The sequence below is a fragment of the Pristiophorus japonicus genome, chromosome 1 (genome assembly GCF_044704955.1).
Source record: "Pristiophorus japonicus isolate sPriJap1 chromosome 1, sPriJap1.hap1, whole genome shotgun sequence".
Classification (NCBI taxonomy): Eukaryota; Metazoa; Chordata; class Chondrichthyes; family Pristiophoridae; genus Pristiophorus; species Pristiophorus japonicus.
The window spans coordinates 100,436,748-100,453,616 of record NC_091977.1 but is presented as its reverse complement, the minus strand read 5'-3'; the positions used below and the strand labels follow the sequence as shown (position 1 = coordinate 100,453,616).

At 45.2% G+C, this 16,869-nt stretch overlaps 1 protein-coding gene across 5 annotated transcripts in view; it reads right to left on the bottom strand.

Annotated features, from left to right (window-relative positions):
- The window catches only part of LOC139264907 (dual specificity protein phosphatase CDC14C-like), a 156,512-nt gene that overhangs the window by 5,257 nt on the left and 134,386 nt on the right, over positions 1-16,869 (bottom strand). For 3 of the 5 annotated variants that reach the window (XM_070881949.1, XM_070881948.1, XM_070881950.1), the window contains exon 15: positions 8,726-8,946. The exons of the other annotated variants lie outside the window; for them this stretch is intronic. In XM_070881949.1, the coding sequence (XP_070738050.1) occupies positions 8,727-8,946 (220 nt within the window). In that variant the 3' untranslated portion in view covers position 8,726. The remainder of the gene's footprint in view (positions 1-8,725; positions 8,947-16,869) is intronic. 5 annotated transcript variants of the gene reach the window in all.

Here is a 16,869-nt window from a genome sequence, read left to right as displayed (position 1 = left end):
ATCCTGTCACTGCTTTCCAAATGCGCTGCTATTTCATCCTTAATGATTGATTCCAACATGTTCCCCAGTACTGATGTCAGGCTAACCGGTCTATAATTACCCCTTTTCTCTCTCCCTCCTTTTTTAAAAAGTGGTGTTACATTAGCTACCCTCCAGTCCATAGGAACTGATCCAGAGTCAATACTGTTGGAAAATGATCACCAATGCATCCACTATTTCTAGGGCCACTTCCTTAAGTACTCTGGGATGTAGACTATCAGGCCCCGGGGTTTATCGGCCTTTAATCCCATCAATTTCCTTAACACAATTTCCCGCCTAATAAGAATATCCTTCAGTTCCTCCTTCTCACTAGACCCACTGTCCCCTAGTACATTCGGAAGGTTATTTGTGTCTTCCTTCGTGAAGACAGAACCGAAGTATTGGTTCAATTGGTCTGCCATTTCTTTGTTCCCCATTATAAATTCACCTGAATCTGACAGCAAGGGACCTACGTTTGTCTTCACTAATCTTTTTCTCTTCACATATTTATAGAAGCTTTTGCAATGAGTTTTTATGTTCCCTGCTAGCTTCCTCTCTTACTCGATTTTCCCCCTCTTAATTAAACCCTTAGTCCTCCTCTGTTGAATTCTAAATTTCTCCCAGACCTCAGGTTTGTTGCTTTTTCTAGCCAATTTGTATGCCTCTTCCTTGGCTTTAACACTATCCTTAATTTCCCTTGTTAGCCACGGTTGAGCCACCTTCCAGCCACTTTATTTTTACTCTAGACAGGGATGTACAATTGCTGAAGTTCATGTGATCTTTAAATGTTTGCCATTGCTTATCCGTCAACCCTTAAAGTATCCTTTGCCAGTCTATTCTAGCCAATTCACGCCTCATACCGTCGAAGTTAGCTTTCCTTAAGTTTAGGACCCTAGTTTCCGAAATAACTGTCACTCTCCGTCTTAAAGAATTCTACCATATTATGGTCATTTTTCCCCAAGGGGCCTCACAACAAGATTGCTAATTGGTCCCTTCTCATTACACATCACCCAGTCGAGGATGGCCAGCTCTTTGGTTGGTTCCTCGACATTTAGTCGAGAAAACCATCCCTAATACACTCCAGGAAATCCTCCTCCACCGCATTGCTACCAGTTGGGTTAGTCCAATCATTATGTCGATTAAAGTCACCCACGATTACTGCTGTACCTTTATTGCACACCTCCCTTATTTCTTGTTTGATGCTGTCTCCAACCTCACTACTACTATTTGGTGGCCTGTACACAACTCCCACACGCGTTTTCTGCCCTTTGGTATTCCGCAGCTCCACCCATACCGATTCCACATCATCCAAGCTAATGTCCTTTCTTACAATTGCATTGATTTCCTCTTTAACCAGCAACGCCACCCCACCTCCTTTTCCTTTCTGTCTATCCTTCCTAAATGTTGAATACCCTTGGATGTTGAGTTCCCAGCCTTGGTCCCCCTGGAGCCATGTCTCCGTGATGCCAATCACATCGTATCCGTAAACTGCTATCTGCGCAGTTAATTCATCCACCTTATTCCGAATACTCCTAGCATTGAGGCACAGCGCCTTCAGGCTTGTCTTTTTAACACACTTTGCCCCTTTAGAATTTTGCTGTAATGTGGCCCTTTTTGTTTTTTGCCTTGGGTCTCTCTGCCCTCCACTTTTACTATTCTCATTTCTATCTTTTGCTTCTGACTCCATTTTATTTCCCTCTGTCTCCCTGCACAAGTCAAGTGGACTTGTTGTACTGTTCCCCCATGTCCTGTCTTGTGGTGTGAGGAACAATGCAACAAATCTAATTTCTGGATTAAAATTTATAGGGGCTAAATTTGATAGCCCCCGAAAACAGGTGTAGGGATCGCGATGAGCGATGAGCGATTAACCTGCTTCCAATGTAGGCAGCACGAAAACCTTATACTGCCTGTTAATTTAAATGATTAGCGCTGGGCTGCCGCTGCAAACGCGCTGTTGAGTGGCTGCATGCCTCAGCAGGGGACACCATTTAAAGCTAGCCTGCAGTACTTAAAGCCAGCCTGTACCTCTTCAAGGGGAGATACATTCTGGCTGGAGCAGATGCTGAATGTAGTTGGGGAAGAGAGTCTGACCTGCAAGAGTGACCAACAGTGCAACAGGGAACAACGCATACTCCAAAATTCTCAGACGCTGCACTGGAGGCCTTGGTGGAGGAGGTGGACAGGAGGAGAGGTGTCCTCAGTTCACAGGGGGCCAGGAGTTCCTCCAGACAAATTTGGCGAAGGCAATGTGATCAGCTAGCCATGGCAGTCAATGCCAGAAGTCAAGCCACAAGGACCTGGATGCAGTGCCACAAAACGTTCAATGACCTCACACGAGTATTCATGGTCAATGAATGCATCTTCAAATGGCATATTCTACCAACTCCACCACTAGCCTCAAACACTGCATAATGCACCATACTCCCATCACTTACCTACCAACAGGACTCATACCTCACATACATAGCTTCATCTCACCCTTACACACTTACCACTGCTGTAAGCCTCACATCCACATCTTGCACACTCCCGGCTATTCAACAGGCACATCACCCAAACACATTGCACCACACTCACTGAAACACTTCCCTCTCTCTTGCAGGACAAGTTAATGCATAACCGGAGGCAGTAGGAGCTAACCGACAGGTGATAAGGCATCACCCTTACCCTGATGGAGGAGATGGTGCTCGCCATCATTGGAATGGCCATCGCTCAGCCCGTGGTTTGTGGCATGGCTGAAACCGTCAAAGATGACGGTACCCTCATACTTAATCCTCCTTCCGACATCCCACCTCCCCCTCATCCCACAAACTCTTCTGATTTACAAGCTGCACATTGCGTAAGCATGTACCTCACCTTCCCCCCACCCCCCTCCCAGCACCACAACCCTACCCTTGTGCCTTTCTCATTTCAGATACCCAAGAACTGCAATTTGGCCAGGCAGTGGTGGCAGAGCAAGAAGATAGTGGTGGTGAAGACACAGCACCATCACTCGATTTCACACTCTCAGCCCCCAGCTCAGATACTGACACACCGCATAATTTAGAGGATAGCTTTGATGCAGGGGATACCAGGCACCAGTGGCCTACAGCCAGGGCAGGGAGCAAGGGTAGCACAGGTACCAACTCCCCAGAGGATGTGATTGCACACATTCTGCTGTAGAGGACTCAGGTGAGCATTTCGGTGGGGCAAGCTACAGAAGGCGGCTGGTGAATGGGCACAATGAAATGCTTGGTGCATTGGCAGGCCTGCCAGAGAGCCTGTTGTCACTTTCAAGGAGCATGGAGGATTCCGCTTCCAACCTTGAACGGGGCCTTGCGCTGAGCTTGGAGCCCATGATTTCCAGCATGGAAGTGATGGGCAACTCCATTAGAGCAACTGTGGACCTAACCACAATGCAGCATCCGATGGCTGATGCCTCGGCTTCCACTGTAGCACAAACAGAAGCCATCCAACATCTGGATGCTGCAGTTGAAGCTCAGACTGAAGTCATGCAATCTCAGCTTGCTGCGACGCAAGCTCAGACTGCTGCCATCATGGCTGCATTTACCAGTATAGAAAAGGGCTTGCAGAGTATTGCAGCAGTGCAGAAATCTGTCTTCCAACAGATTACTAGGATTGCTGAGGGGCCTGAGGAAGTGGCAGTGGATTCGTGGAGCACGAACCTGCTATCCTATCTCACGATGGTTGCATTTGTCCTTCCATCCCTGCCACTCCGCCAGTTCTCATGTTGTTGCCTGTCAGCCAGCCAACCCAGCCTGCTGCGGCCCACGCCGAGATGGTGCAGTCTGAAGATGGGACTCCTAGATCCAAGCGGCTTGTGGTCGTCCTGCAAGGCCATCTGCAGGCTGCCCCACGGAAAGTCAGCAGCCTTCCACCAGCCGTGCTGCAGCACTGGATCGGAGCATTTTGAGAGTGGAAGTAAGTCTTCCTCGATTCCAAGGGACTGCCAATGATGATGAGATAGATTTCTAGACACAAAAGACATCAAGAGGTATGGGGAAAAAGCAGGAACATGGTGGTGAGATAGAGGATCAGCCAACATCATCATCATAGGCATCATATTCAACATTCAGGAATGATAGACAGAAAGGAAAAGGAGGTGGGGTAGCATTGCTGGTAAAAGAGGAAATTAACGCAATAGTAAGGAAGGACATTAGCTTGGATGATGTGGAATCTGTATGGGTGGAGCTGTGGAATACCAAAGGGCAGAAAACGCGAGTGGGAGTTGTGTACAGACCACCAAACAGTAGTAGTGAGGTTGGGGACAGCATCAAACAAGAAATTAGGGATGTGTGCAATAAAGGTACAGCAGTTATCATGGGCGACTTTAATCTACATATAGATAGAACTAACCAAACTGGTAGCAATACGGTGGAGGAGGATTTCCTGGAGTGTATTAGGGATGGTTTTCTAGACCAATATGTCGAGGAACCAACTAGAGGGCTGGCCATCGTGGACTGGGTGATGTGTAATGAGAAAGGACAAATTAGCAATCTTGTTGTGCGAGGCCCCTTGGGAAAGAGTGACCATGATATGGTAGAATTCCTTATTAAGATGGAGAGTGACACAGTTAATTCAGAGACTAGGGTCCTGAACTTAAGGAAAGGTAACTTCGATGGTATGAGACGTGAATTGGCTAGAATAGACTGGCAATGATATTCAAAGGTTTGACGGTGGATAGGCAATGGCAAACATTTCAAGATCACATGGATGAACTTCAACAATTATACATCCCTGTCTGGAGTAAAAATAAAAACAGGGAAGGTGGCTCAACCGTGGTTAACAAGGGAAATTAAGGATAGTGTTAAATTCAAGGAAGAGGCATATAAATTGGCCAGAAAAAGCAGCAAACCTGAGGACTAGGAGAAATTTAGAATTCAGCAGAGAGGACTAAGGGTTTAATTAAGAGGGGGAAAATAGAGTACGAGGGGAAGCTTGCAGGGAACATAAAAACGGACTGCAAAAGCTTCTATAGATAAGTGAAGAGAAAAAGATTAGTGAAGACAAACGTAGGTCCCTTGCAATCAGATTCAGGTGAATTTATAATGGGGAACAAAGAAATGGCAGACCAGTTGAACAAATACTTTGGTTCTATCTTCACAAAGGAAGACACAAATAATCTTCCGGAAGTACTAGGGGACCGAGGGTCTAGTGAGAAGAAGGAACTGAAGGATATCCTTATTAGGCGGGAAATTGTGTTTGGGAAATTGATGGGGTTGAAGGCCGATAAATCCCCAGGGCCTAATAGTCTTCATCCCAGAGTACTTAAGGAAGTGGCGCTAGAAATAGTGGATGCATTGGTGATCATTTTTCAACAGTCTATCGACTCTGGATCAGTTCCTATGGACTGGGAGGGTAGCTAATGTAACACCACTTTTTAAAAAAGGAGGGAGAGAGAAAACGGGGAATTATAGACCAGTCAGCCTGACATCAGTAGTGGGGAAAATGTTGGAATCAATTATTAAAGATGAAATAGCAGCACATTTGGAAAGCAGTGACAGGATCGGTCCAAGTCAGCATGGATTTATGAAAGGGAAATCATGCTTGACAAATCTTCTGGAATTCTTTGTGGATGTAACTAGTAGAGTGGACAAGGGAGAACCAATGGATGTGGTGTATTTGGACTTTCAAAAGGCTTTTGACAAAGTCCCACACAAGAGACTGATGTGCAAAATTAAAGCACATGGTGTTGGGGATAATGTACTGATGTGGATAGAGAACTGGTTGGCAGACAGGAAGCAGAGAGTCGGGATAAATGGGTCCTTTTCGGAATAGCAGGCAGTGACAAGTGCCGCAGGGCTCAGTGCTGGGACCCCAGCTATTTACAATATACATTAATGATTTGGATGAAGGAATTGAGTGTAATAGCTCCAAGTTTGCAGATAACATTAAACTGGGTGGCGGTGTGAGCTGTGAGGAGGACGCTAAGAGGCTGCAGGGTGACTTGCACAGGGCAAGTGAGTGGGCAAATGCATGGCAGATGCAGTATAATGTGGATAAATTTGAGGTTATCCACTTTGGGGGCAAAAACACGAAGGCAGAATATCTAAATGGTGGCAAATTAGGAAAAGGGGAGGTGCAACGAGATCTGGGTGTCATGGTACATTAGTCATTGAAAGTTGGCATGCAGGTACAGCAGTCAGTGAAGGCGGCAAACGGTATGTTGGCCTTCATAGCTAGGGGATTTGAGTATAGGAGCAGGGAGGTCTTACTGCAGTTGTACAGGGCCTTGGTGAGGCCTCACCTGGAATATTATGTTCAGTTTTGGTCTCCTAATCTGAGGAAGGACGTTCTTGCTTTTGAGGGAGTGCAGCGAAGGTTCACCAGGCTGATTCCCGGGATGGCTGGACTGACATACGAGGAGAGACTGGATCGACTGGGCCTGTATTCACTGGAGTTTAGAAGGATGAGAGGGGATCTCACGGAAACATATAACATTCTGGTGGGACTGGACAGGTTAGGTGCAAGAAGAATGTTCCCGATGTTGGGAAAGTCCCGAACCAGGGGACATAGTCGACGGGTAAGGGGTAAGCCATTTAGGACTGAGATGAGGAAAAACTTCTTCACTCAGAGAGTTGTTAACCTGTGGAATTCCCTACCGCAGAGAGTTGTTGATGCCAGTTCATTGGATATATTCAAGAGGGAGTTAGATATGGCCCTTATGGCTAAAGGGATCAAGGGGTATGGAGAGAAAGCAGGAAAGGGGTACTGAGGTGAATGATCAGCCATGATCTTATTGAATGGTGGTGCAGGCTCAAACGGCTGAATGGCCTACTCTTGCACCTATTTTCTATGTATCTATGTCCCTCAGAATCGAGGAAGACTTGCTTCCACTCTTAAAATGAGTTCTTAGGTGGCTGAACAGTCCAATACGAGAACCACAGTCTCTGTCACAGGTGGGACAGATAGTCATTGAGGGAAGGGTGGGTGGAACTGGTTTGCCGCACGCTCTTTCCGCTGCCTGCGCTTGATTTCTGCATGCTCTCGGCGATGAAACTCGAGGTGTTCAGCGCCTTCCTAGATACACTTCCTCCACTTAAGGCGGTCTTTGGCCAGGGACTACCAGGTGTCAGTGGGGATGTTGCACTATCAGGGAGGCTTTGAGGGTGTCCTTGTAACGTTTCCGCTGCCCACCTTTGGCTCGTTTGCCGTGAAGGAGTTCAGAGTAGAGCGCTTGCTTTTGGAGTCTCATGTCTGGCATGCAAACTATGTGGCCTGCCCAGCGGAGTGGATCAATTGTGGTCAGTGCTTCAATGCTGGGGATATTGGGCTGGTCGAGGACGCTAATGTTGGTACGTCTGTCCTCCCAGGGTATTTGTAGGATATTGGAGACATCGTTGGTGGTATTTCTCCAGCGACTCGAGATGTCTACTGTACATGCTGTACCATACAATATGATCAGCCATGATCATATTGAATGACTGTGCAAGCTCAAAGGGCCAAATGGCCTACCACTGCTCCTGTTTTCTATGTTTCTATGAACCAGGTTTTTAATGGATAGCCCTCGTCTCCCAGTAGCTACCCTCTGGTTTGCCTTGGGGGCTCAAATGCAGATGGCAGAGCGGACTGCTACAGAATGAAGGCATCATGACTGCTGTCAGGATACTGGGAATTCACCTACATGATGCATTGAGGATGGTCACACACCAACTGGCCATTGAGGGAGTGGAATCCCTTTCGGTTGCGGTACATCTCAAGAGTTTATATGTGGTGCCTGCAAAGCGACATGCATGCAGTCAACGCCACCCTGCACCATGGCGAGGTTGGGACATAGGAGCGGCGCGAGAATGTAGAGGGATGTGATCGAGGCCCAGGAGAGGCACGAGTTGAGGCCCAGAAGAGGAGAGAGCCCGGGGCAGCACTGGTCAGCCCACACTGCGATGTGTGCACATTAGGCCCGTGCAGTAGAGCTGGTCTCCAGTTGTCTTGGTTAACCCTTGCCACTGGACCAAGACCTAGCTCTGTCAAGCCCGTGTGGTGGCTGGTGTTCAACGGCCACCACACGTTAAAAAAATCCACGCACAGGCATCTACCACCCTTCGAGATTTAATTCGTGATCTGGAATTTTAGGTCCTTCATTGAAACACCTGTGAACTTTTTGACGTGGAAGCTAGTCATCCTCGATTCAAGGGACTGCCTATGATGATGATGATGATGATGCACTATGGGGAAGCCTGCTATCCTCATGAAGCAGTGTGCTCACTCCACCAGCTGCTCTCTTGCCAGAGAGAATGAAATGTATTCAGTTCTCTTGGAATATAGAGCCTCAGTTACCTTCCTTACACAAAAGTGCATAGCAACCTGGGAAATGTTGCAAATATCTCCTGCTCCAGCCTGGAAGGAGCCCAATGCATAAAAGTTCATGGCCATTGTGCACAACACTGCCAACAACTCCAGTGAACACTAATACATTTAATACAGCTAAAGGTAGACTAAACTGATAAATTTCTTCCAGAAAGAAGTTCATTGGTATTTATTAATGATGGCATTACAGTTGGGTATTAATCTACAAGATCTGGGTGGTCATATACCAGGGCATATCACTTAAACAGATACAAGGACTTGATTTTTTATTTAAAAAGCTTAAAAATTAAGGCAAGTTTTGTTATAGCCATTTTTAAGCTCAAATTAGTTCTCAAATCAATTTCAAGGTGGGAAAGTGAGAAATAGGCACTTACTGGGTTAGAGCAGCTTAATACCATACCTCATACAGACATGCTGGAGCTGTTATCTGGAACTGTTCTCTCAGTTGAGTGGTTGTTGATGCTGTTGTTGTTTACAATGTTTAAGTTGCTTAGTTGGTTGACAGAATAGCTTGGGGGTCTAGTACCTGCTTTCACATCACTCATCTGGATTGTATCCTTGTGACTAGTCAATGCATGCAAGTTGCCTAGTGAACTGGCTAACTTAGAGCTTAGGGGTTGGCTGCATTTCAAAGGGAAAAAATGATCAGAAATAGGTCAGCTTCACTTCAATAAAATAGACCTTGCTGAAACTTACGCATTATTGCTTTATCAGCTTCCTTCCATTCCTAGAACTTTAAAAATATACACTTGTTTGCAATAACTGTCACTTTAGTTACTTTAAAAAAATAATGATATTTTCACGTAATCATTTATACATATCTCCTCATGTCATTATTCCTAATTTTATTTTCACACGTAGATAAACAGACCATTACCCAAATGGGGGAATAAGATCACGTGAAGACTGAGACCATGGAGTTTATAGCAGTCATACAGTCTTTCTTCCCCCCCGACACCTCCCCCCCCACATCCTGGTGCAAATAAAACTTTTTTCTACAATTATTCTTCAGTTCTTTCCTCCCTTCCCCTACACCATTAGTTCACATTTGTTTTCAATACACTGCAAAAAGTTGATTTTTGCTGGGCTTAATGAGTATTTTCATGCTTCACTGGTGTCATTTTAAAAAGTTTCTCTTTTTGCAAACATTTAGCACAAGATTTTAATTCTGGAATTACGAGGTGGGATACGGGCACAGTATTTCTCTGAAATTCCTCATTCTGCAATTTTAGCAGAGGTCTTGGATGAATTACCCTTTTACCTTCAGTTTCAACAGTCATTTGCAGAGAAGTGTGGGTTTATGCACTGCTCATACATGCCTTACATCAGCTTACTGGTATTACCTATTTGTGGAAATGTCAGCAACAGATACTATTGTTGTGGGGAAAAAATGATCTCAAGTGATAAGGTGCTTCATCTTACAAGAACTTGCCTTTATAACTTCAAACATTATTTGAAGTGATGCCATATATTGAGGAATGCTTAAAAAATCCTGCAAATGTTAGTGTAAAATGTTATTGCAGGCCTCAAGTTAAAATGTGGGCCAGAAAATACCAAAGTGAACAGTGGAAAGGAGGCGGGAGAGGGGGGAGGGAGGGAGGGATAGAGAGTTAATTTTGGTATCACACAAACAAACATTTCTGAATATGCATTGGGACGAAATTAGTTTGCAGCACAGCCTCACCATTCCAATTTTTCCCTTCCAATTTAGGCCAAATCTTTCTTGTCCATTCCGTACACTCATTACAGTGTAGGTCATTAGTCAAGTTTGCTTCTTCACACTCCTCCAATGCAATAAACTAGCAGCACAAAAACTGATTTTCAAAAACTTCATGTCTTATTCCTGCCTTTATCAAAATATTTCCAGAGCATAAATAAATGGAAGGCTCTCCCTGCCACATAATTTTAATAAAGTTAAAGGAACTCTATTAGAAATACAATCCAAATATGTAACTTGTATATAACAATGATGTGAATGAATATTGTATGCATGTGCATAACCGCTGAAACCTAGTCCTATGTATAACAATTTTGTTTAGTGCATCTTCATACAGCTCACTGAATTGTTCAGATAAGCTTCTCAAAATCTGGATTTCAACCAAAGTTGAAAATGATGAACTACATACCAACAGAAGCACATTATTAATTATTATACTTTTTATTAATTTTTATTGCCTGGAATTGAGGTGTCCATGCATTTAGTCTTTGCGGGCCACAAAGTTTAAATTCATATTACTGTAAATTTATATACATCTTGAGTTGTGTGAAGGGTATAGGGGGTGCGGAATACTTGAAATGCATTCAAGAGGAGAACTTTTTTAGTCAGTATGTAGCAAGCCCAACACGAGAGGGGGCGGTCTTGGATTTAATTTTGGGGAATGAAGCTGGGCAGGTTGAAGGGGTATTAGTGGGAGAGCACTTGGGTGCCAGAGACAATAAGTCAGTCAGATTCAAATTGGTTATGGATAAGGACAAGAATAGACCTGGAATAAAAGATCCGAATTGAGGAAAAGTTAATTTTGCTAAGTTAAGGAGTGATTTGGCCACAGTGGACTGGAAACAGCTACTTGTGCGTAAATCAGTGTCGGAACAGTGAGAGGCATTCGAGGAGGAGATCCGGAAGGCTCAGGTCAAACATGTGCCCTTAAAGAATAAGGCTGTGAAAAATAATTCTAGAGCCCCCTGGATGTCTAGGGACATACAGGGGAGGATTAAGAAAAAAAGGGACGCTTATGTCATATATCAACGGCTAAATACTATAGAATCTTTAGGGGAACATAGAAAGTTAAGAGACAAAATTGAAAAAGAATATTAGGAATGTTGGCGAGAGGTGGGAGCAGCGTCGGAGCGGCCTATAAAAGGCCCAGCGGGAGCTCGAGAGTCAGCGGCAGTTGGCGAGAGGTGGGAGCAGCGTCGGAGCGGCCTATAAAAGGCCCAGCGGGAGCTCGAGAGTCAGCGGCAGTTGGCGAGAGGTGGGAGCAGTGTCGGAGCGGCCTATAAAAGGCCCAGTGGGAGCTCGAGAGTCAGCGGCAGTTGGCGAGAGGTGGGAGCAGCGTCGGAGCGGCCTATAAAAGGCCCAGCGGGAGCTCGAGAGTCAGCGGCAGTTGGCGAGAGGTGGGAGCAGCGTCGGAGCGGCCTATAAAAGGCCCAGCGGGAGCTCGAGAGTCAGCGGCAGTTGGCGAGAGGTGGGAGCAGTGTCGGAGCGGCCTATAAAAGGCCCAGCGGGAGCTCGAGAGTCAGCGGCAGTTGGCGAGAGGTGGGAGCAGTGTCGGAGCGGCCTATAAAAGGCCCAGCGGGAGCTCGAGAGTCAGCGGCAGTTGGCGAGAGGTGGGAGCAGCGTCGGAGCGGCCTATAAAAGGCGTACCGGTGCAGCTACAGCGGGAGAGAATGCAAAAAAGAAGTAGAAAGGAATCAAAAGGTGACGTCACAGCCAATGGGGTAAGTGATTGGCTGGTGATTGATGAGTAGCTTTTCTTTTTCTTTTTATATCAGTAAGTAAACTGTAACATTGTTATTACCAATTTAAGGGTATCTAAGGGTTAAGGCATGGCAGGAGAGCTCGGTCACGTGATATGCTCCTCCTGTGCCATGTGGGAACTCGGACACTTCCGGTGTCCCTGACGACTACGTGTGTAAGAAGTGTATCCGCCTCCATCTCCTGATGGACCGCGTTGCGGAATTGGAGCTGAGGATGGATTCACTCTGGAGCATCCACGATGCTGAGAATGAAATAAGTGGCACGTGTAGTGAGTTGGTCTTACCGCATGTGAAGGATCCACAGCCAGCTAGGGAATGGAAGACCAGCAGGAAGAGTAGTACAAAGAAGGTAGTGCAGGGGTCCCATCTGGTCATCCCCCTGCAAAACAGATACACTGTTTTGAGTGCTGTTGAGGGAGATGACTCATTAGGGGAGAGCAACAGCAGCCAAGTTCATGGCACCGTGGCTGGCTCTGTTGTACAGGAGGGCATAAAAAAGAGTGGGAGAGCGATAGTGATAGGGGATTCAATCATAAGGGGAATAGATAGGCGTTTCTGCGGCCGCAATCGAGACTCCAGGATGGTATGTTGCCTCCCTGGTGCAAGGGTCAAGGATGTCTCCGAGCGAGTGCAGGACATTCTGAAAAGGGAGGGAGAACAGCCAGTTGTCGTGGTGCACATTGGTACCAACGACATAGGTAAAAAAAGGGATAAGGTCCTACGAGACGAATTTAAGGAGCTAGGAGTTAAATTAAAAAGTAGGACCTCAAAAGTAGTAATCTCGGGATTGCTACCAGTGCTACGTGCTAGTCAGAGTAGGAATCGCAGGATAGCACAGATGAATACGTGGCTTGAGCAGTGGTGCAGCAGGGAGGGATTCAAATTTGTGGGGCATTGGAACAGGTTCTGGGGGAGGTGGGACCAGTACAAACCGGACGGTCTGCACTTGGGCAGGAACGGAACCAATGTCTTAGTGCTGTGTTTGCTAGTGCTGTTGGTGAGGAGTTAAACTAATATGGCAGGGGATGGGAACCAATACAGGGAGACAGAGGGAAACAAAAAGGAGACAAGAACAAAAGACAGAAAAGAGATGAGTAAAAGTGGAGGGCAGAGAAACCCAAGGCAAGAAACAAAAAGGGCCACTGAATATAAAAGGGCTGCAGGAGGGGTAAAAACTAAAAATCATGGTTTAAAAACTAGGATGAAAACACTCTACCTAAATGCACGCAGCATTAGAAATAAAGTAAATGAGTTGATGTCACAAATCATTACAAATGGGTATGATTTGGTGGCCATTACAGAAACATGGTTGCAAGGTGGCCAAGACTGGGAATTAAACATACAGGGGTATCTGACGATTCAGAAAGATAGGCAAGAAGGGAAAGAGGTGGGGTAGCTCTGTTAATAAAGGATGATATCAGGGCAGTTGTGAGGGATGATATTGGCTCCAATGAACAAAATGTTGAATCATTGTGGGTGGAGATTAGAGATAGTAAGGGAAAAAAGTCACTGGTCGGCGTAGTTTATAGGCCCCCAAATAATAACTTCATGGTGGGGCGGGCAATAATCAAGGGAATAATGGAGGCATGTGAAAAAGGAACGGCAGTAGTTATGGGGGATTTTAACCTACATATCGATTGGTCAAATCAAATCGCAGGGGGTAGCCTGGAGGAGGAATTCATAGAATGCATACGGGATTGTTTCTTAGAACAGTATGTTACAGAGCCTACAAGGGAGCAAGCCATTTTGGATCTGATCCTGTGTAACGAGACAGGAAAAATAAACGATCTCCTCGTAAAAGATCCTCTCGGAATGAGTGATCACAATATGGTTGAATTTGTAATACAGATTGAGGATGAGGAAGTTGTGTCAGAAACGAGCATACTATGCTTAAACAAAGGGGACTACAGTGGGATGAGGGCAGAGTTGGCTAAAGTAGACTGGAAACAAGGACTAAATGGTGGCACAATTGAGGAACAGTGGAGGACTTTTAAGGAGCTCTTTCATAATGCGCAACAAAAATATATTCCAGTGAAAAAGAAGGGCGGCAAGAGAAGAGATAACCAGCCGTGGATAACCAAGGAAATAAAGGAAAGTATCAAATCAAAGACCAATGCGTATAAGGTGGCCAAGGTTAGTGGGAAACTAGAGGATTGGGAAAATTTTAAGCAACAGCAAAGAATGACTAAAAAAGCAATAAAGAAAGGGAAGATAGATTACGAAGGTAAACTTGCGCAAAACATAAAAACAGATAGTAAAAGCTTTTACAGATATATAAAACGGAAAAGAGTGACTAAAGTAAATGTTGGTCCCTTAGAAGATGAGAAGGGGGATTTAATAATGGGAAATGTGGAAATGGCTGAGACCTTAAACAATTATTTTGCTTCGGTCTTCACAGTGGAAGACACAAAAACCATGCCAAAAATTGCTGGTCATAGGAACGTGGGAAGGGAGGACCTTGAGATGATCACTATCACTAGGGAGGTAGTGCTGGACAGACTAATGGGACTGAAGGTAGACAAGTCCCCTGGTCCTGATGAAATGCATCCCAGGGTATTAAAAGAGATGGCGGAAGTTATAGCAGATGCATTTGTTATAATCTACCAAAATTCTCTGGACTCTGGGGAGGTACCAGCGGATTGAAGAGCAGCTAATGTAACGCCTCTGTTTAAAAAAGGGGGCAGGCAAAAGGCAGGTAACTATAGGCCGGTTAGTTTAACATCTGTAGTGGGGAAAATGCTTGAAGCTATCATTAAGGAAGAAATAGCGGGACATCTGGATAGGAATAGTGCAATCAAGCAGACGCAGCATGGATTCATGAAAGGGAAATCATGTTTAACTAACTTACTGGAATTCTTTGAGGATATAACGAGCATGGTGGATAGAGGTGTACCGATGGATGTGGTGTATTTAGATTTCCAAAAGGCATTCGATAAGGTGCCACACAAAAGGTTACTGCAGAAGATAAAGGTACGCGGAGTCAGAGGAAATGTATTAGCATGGATAGAGAATTGGCTGGCGAACAGAAAGCAGAGAGTCGGGATAAATGGGTCCTTTTCCGGTTGGAAATCAGTGGTTAGTGGTGTGCCACAGGGATCGGTACTGGGACCACAACTGTTTACGATATACATAGATGACCTGGAAGAGAGGACAGAGTGTAGTGTAACAAAATTTGCAGATGACACTAAGATTAGTGGGAAAGCGGGTTGTGTAGAGGACTGAGAGAGGCTGCAAGGAGATTTGGATAGGTTAAGCGAATGGGCTAAGGTTTGGCAGATGGAATACAATGTCGGAAAGTGTGAGGTCATCCACCTTGGGAAAAAAAAACAGTAAAAAGGAATATTATTTGAATGGGGAGAAATTACAACATGCTGTGGTGCAGAGAGACCTGGGGTTCCTTGTGCATGAATCCCAAAAGGTTAGTTTGCAGGTGCAGCAGGTAATCAGGAAGGCGAATGGAATGTTGGCCTTCATTGCGAAAGGGATGGAGTACAAAAGCAGGGAGGTCTTGCTGCAACTGTATAAGGTATTGGTAAGGCCGCACCTGGAGTACTACCGTGCAGTTTTGGTCACCTTACTTAAGGAAGGATATACTAGCTTTGGAAGGGGTACAGAGACGATTCACTAGGCTGATTCGAGAAATGAGGGGGTTACCTTATGATGATAGATTGAGTAGACTGGGTCTTTACTCCTTGGAGTTCAGAAGGATGAGGGGTGATCTTATAGAAACATATAAAATCATGAAAGGGATAGACAAGATAGAGGCAGAGAGGTTGTTTCCATTGGTGGGGGAGACTAGAACTAGGGGGCACAGCCTCAAAATACGGAGGAGCCAATTTAAAACCGAATTGAGAAAGAATTTCTTCTCCCAGAGGGTTGTGAATCTGTGGAATTCTCTGCCCAAGGAAGCAGTTGAGGCTGGCTCATTGAATGTTTTCAAGTCAAAGATAGATAGATTTTTAAGCAATAAGGGAATTAAGGGTTATGGGGAGCAGGCGGGTAAGTGGAGCTGAGTCCACGGCCAGATCAGCCATGATCTTATTGAATGGCGGAGCAGGCTCGAGGGGCTAGATGGCCTACTCCTGTTCCTAATTCTTATGTTCTTATGAATGCTAAGAGCGAGCACGAGAAATTCTTGGCCAGTAAAATTAAGGTAAACCCTAAGATGTTCTATAAATATATTAAGAGTAGGAGGGTAACTAAAGAAAGGATAGAGACCATGACGGTCATCTTTGTGTGGAGGCGGAAGACGTTGGGAGGGTTCTTAACGAATACTTTGCATCTGTTTTCACAAAGGAAAGGGACAATGCAGATACGGCTATCGAGGAGGAGTGCGATATTCTGGATGAAATAAATATCGTGAGAGAGGATGTATTAGGGGGTTTAGCAGCTTTGAAAGTAGATAAGTCCCCAGGCCCGGATGAAATGCATTCCAGGCTGTGAGCAAAGTAAAAGAGGAAATAGCAGAGGCCTTGACCATCATTTTCCAGTCCTCTTTGGATCTGGGCATGGTGCCAGAGGATTGGAGGACTACTAATGTAGTACTCTTGTTTAAAAAGGGAGACAGGGATAGGCCAAGTAATTACAGGCCTGTCAGCCTAACCTCAGTGGTGGGAAAATTATTGGAAAAAATCCTGAGAGACAGGATAAATCTACATTTGGAAAGGCAAGGATTAATTAGGGACAATCAACATGGATTTGTTAAGGGAAGATCGTATTTGACTAATCCGATTGAATTTTTTGAGGAGGTAACCAAGAGGGTCGATGAGAGTAGTGCATACGATGCAGTATATATGGACTTTAGCAAAGCTTTTGATAAGGTTCCACATGGTAGACTAGTCATGAAGTTTAAAACCCATGGGAGACAGGGCAAAGTGTCAAGTTGGATCCAAAATTGGCTTGGTGGTAGGAAGCAAAGGGTAATGGATCGATGGATGTTTTTGTGACTGGAAGGATGTTTCCAGTGGGGTTCCACAGGGCTCAGTACTGGGACCATTGCTTTTTGTGGTATATATCAATGATTTAGATTTGAACATAGGGACTATGATTAAGAAGTTTGCAGATGAC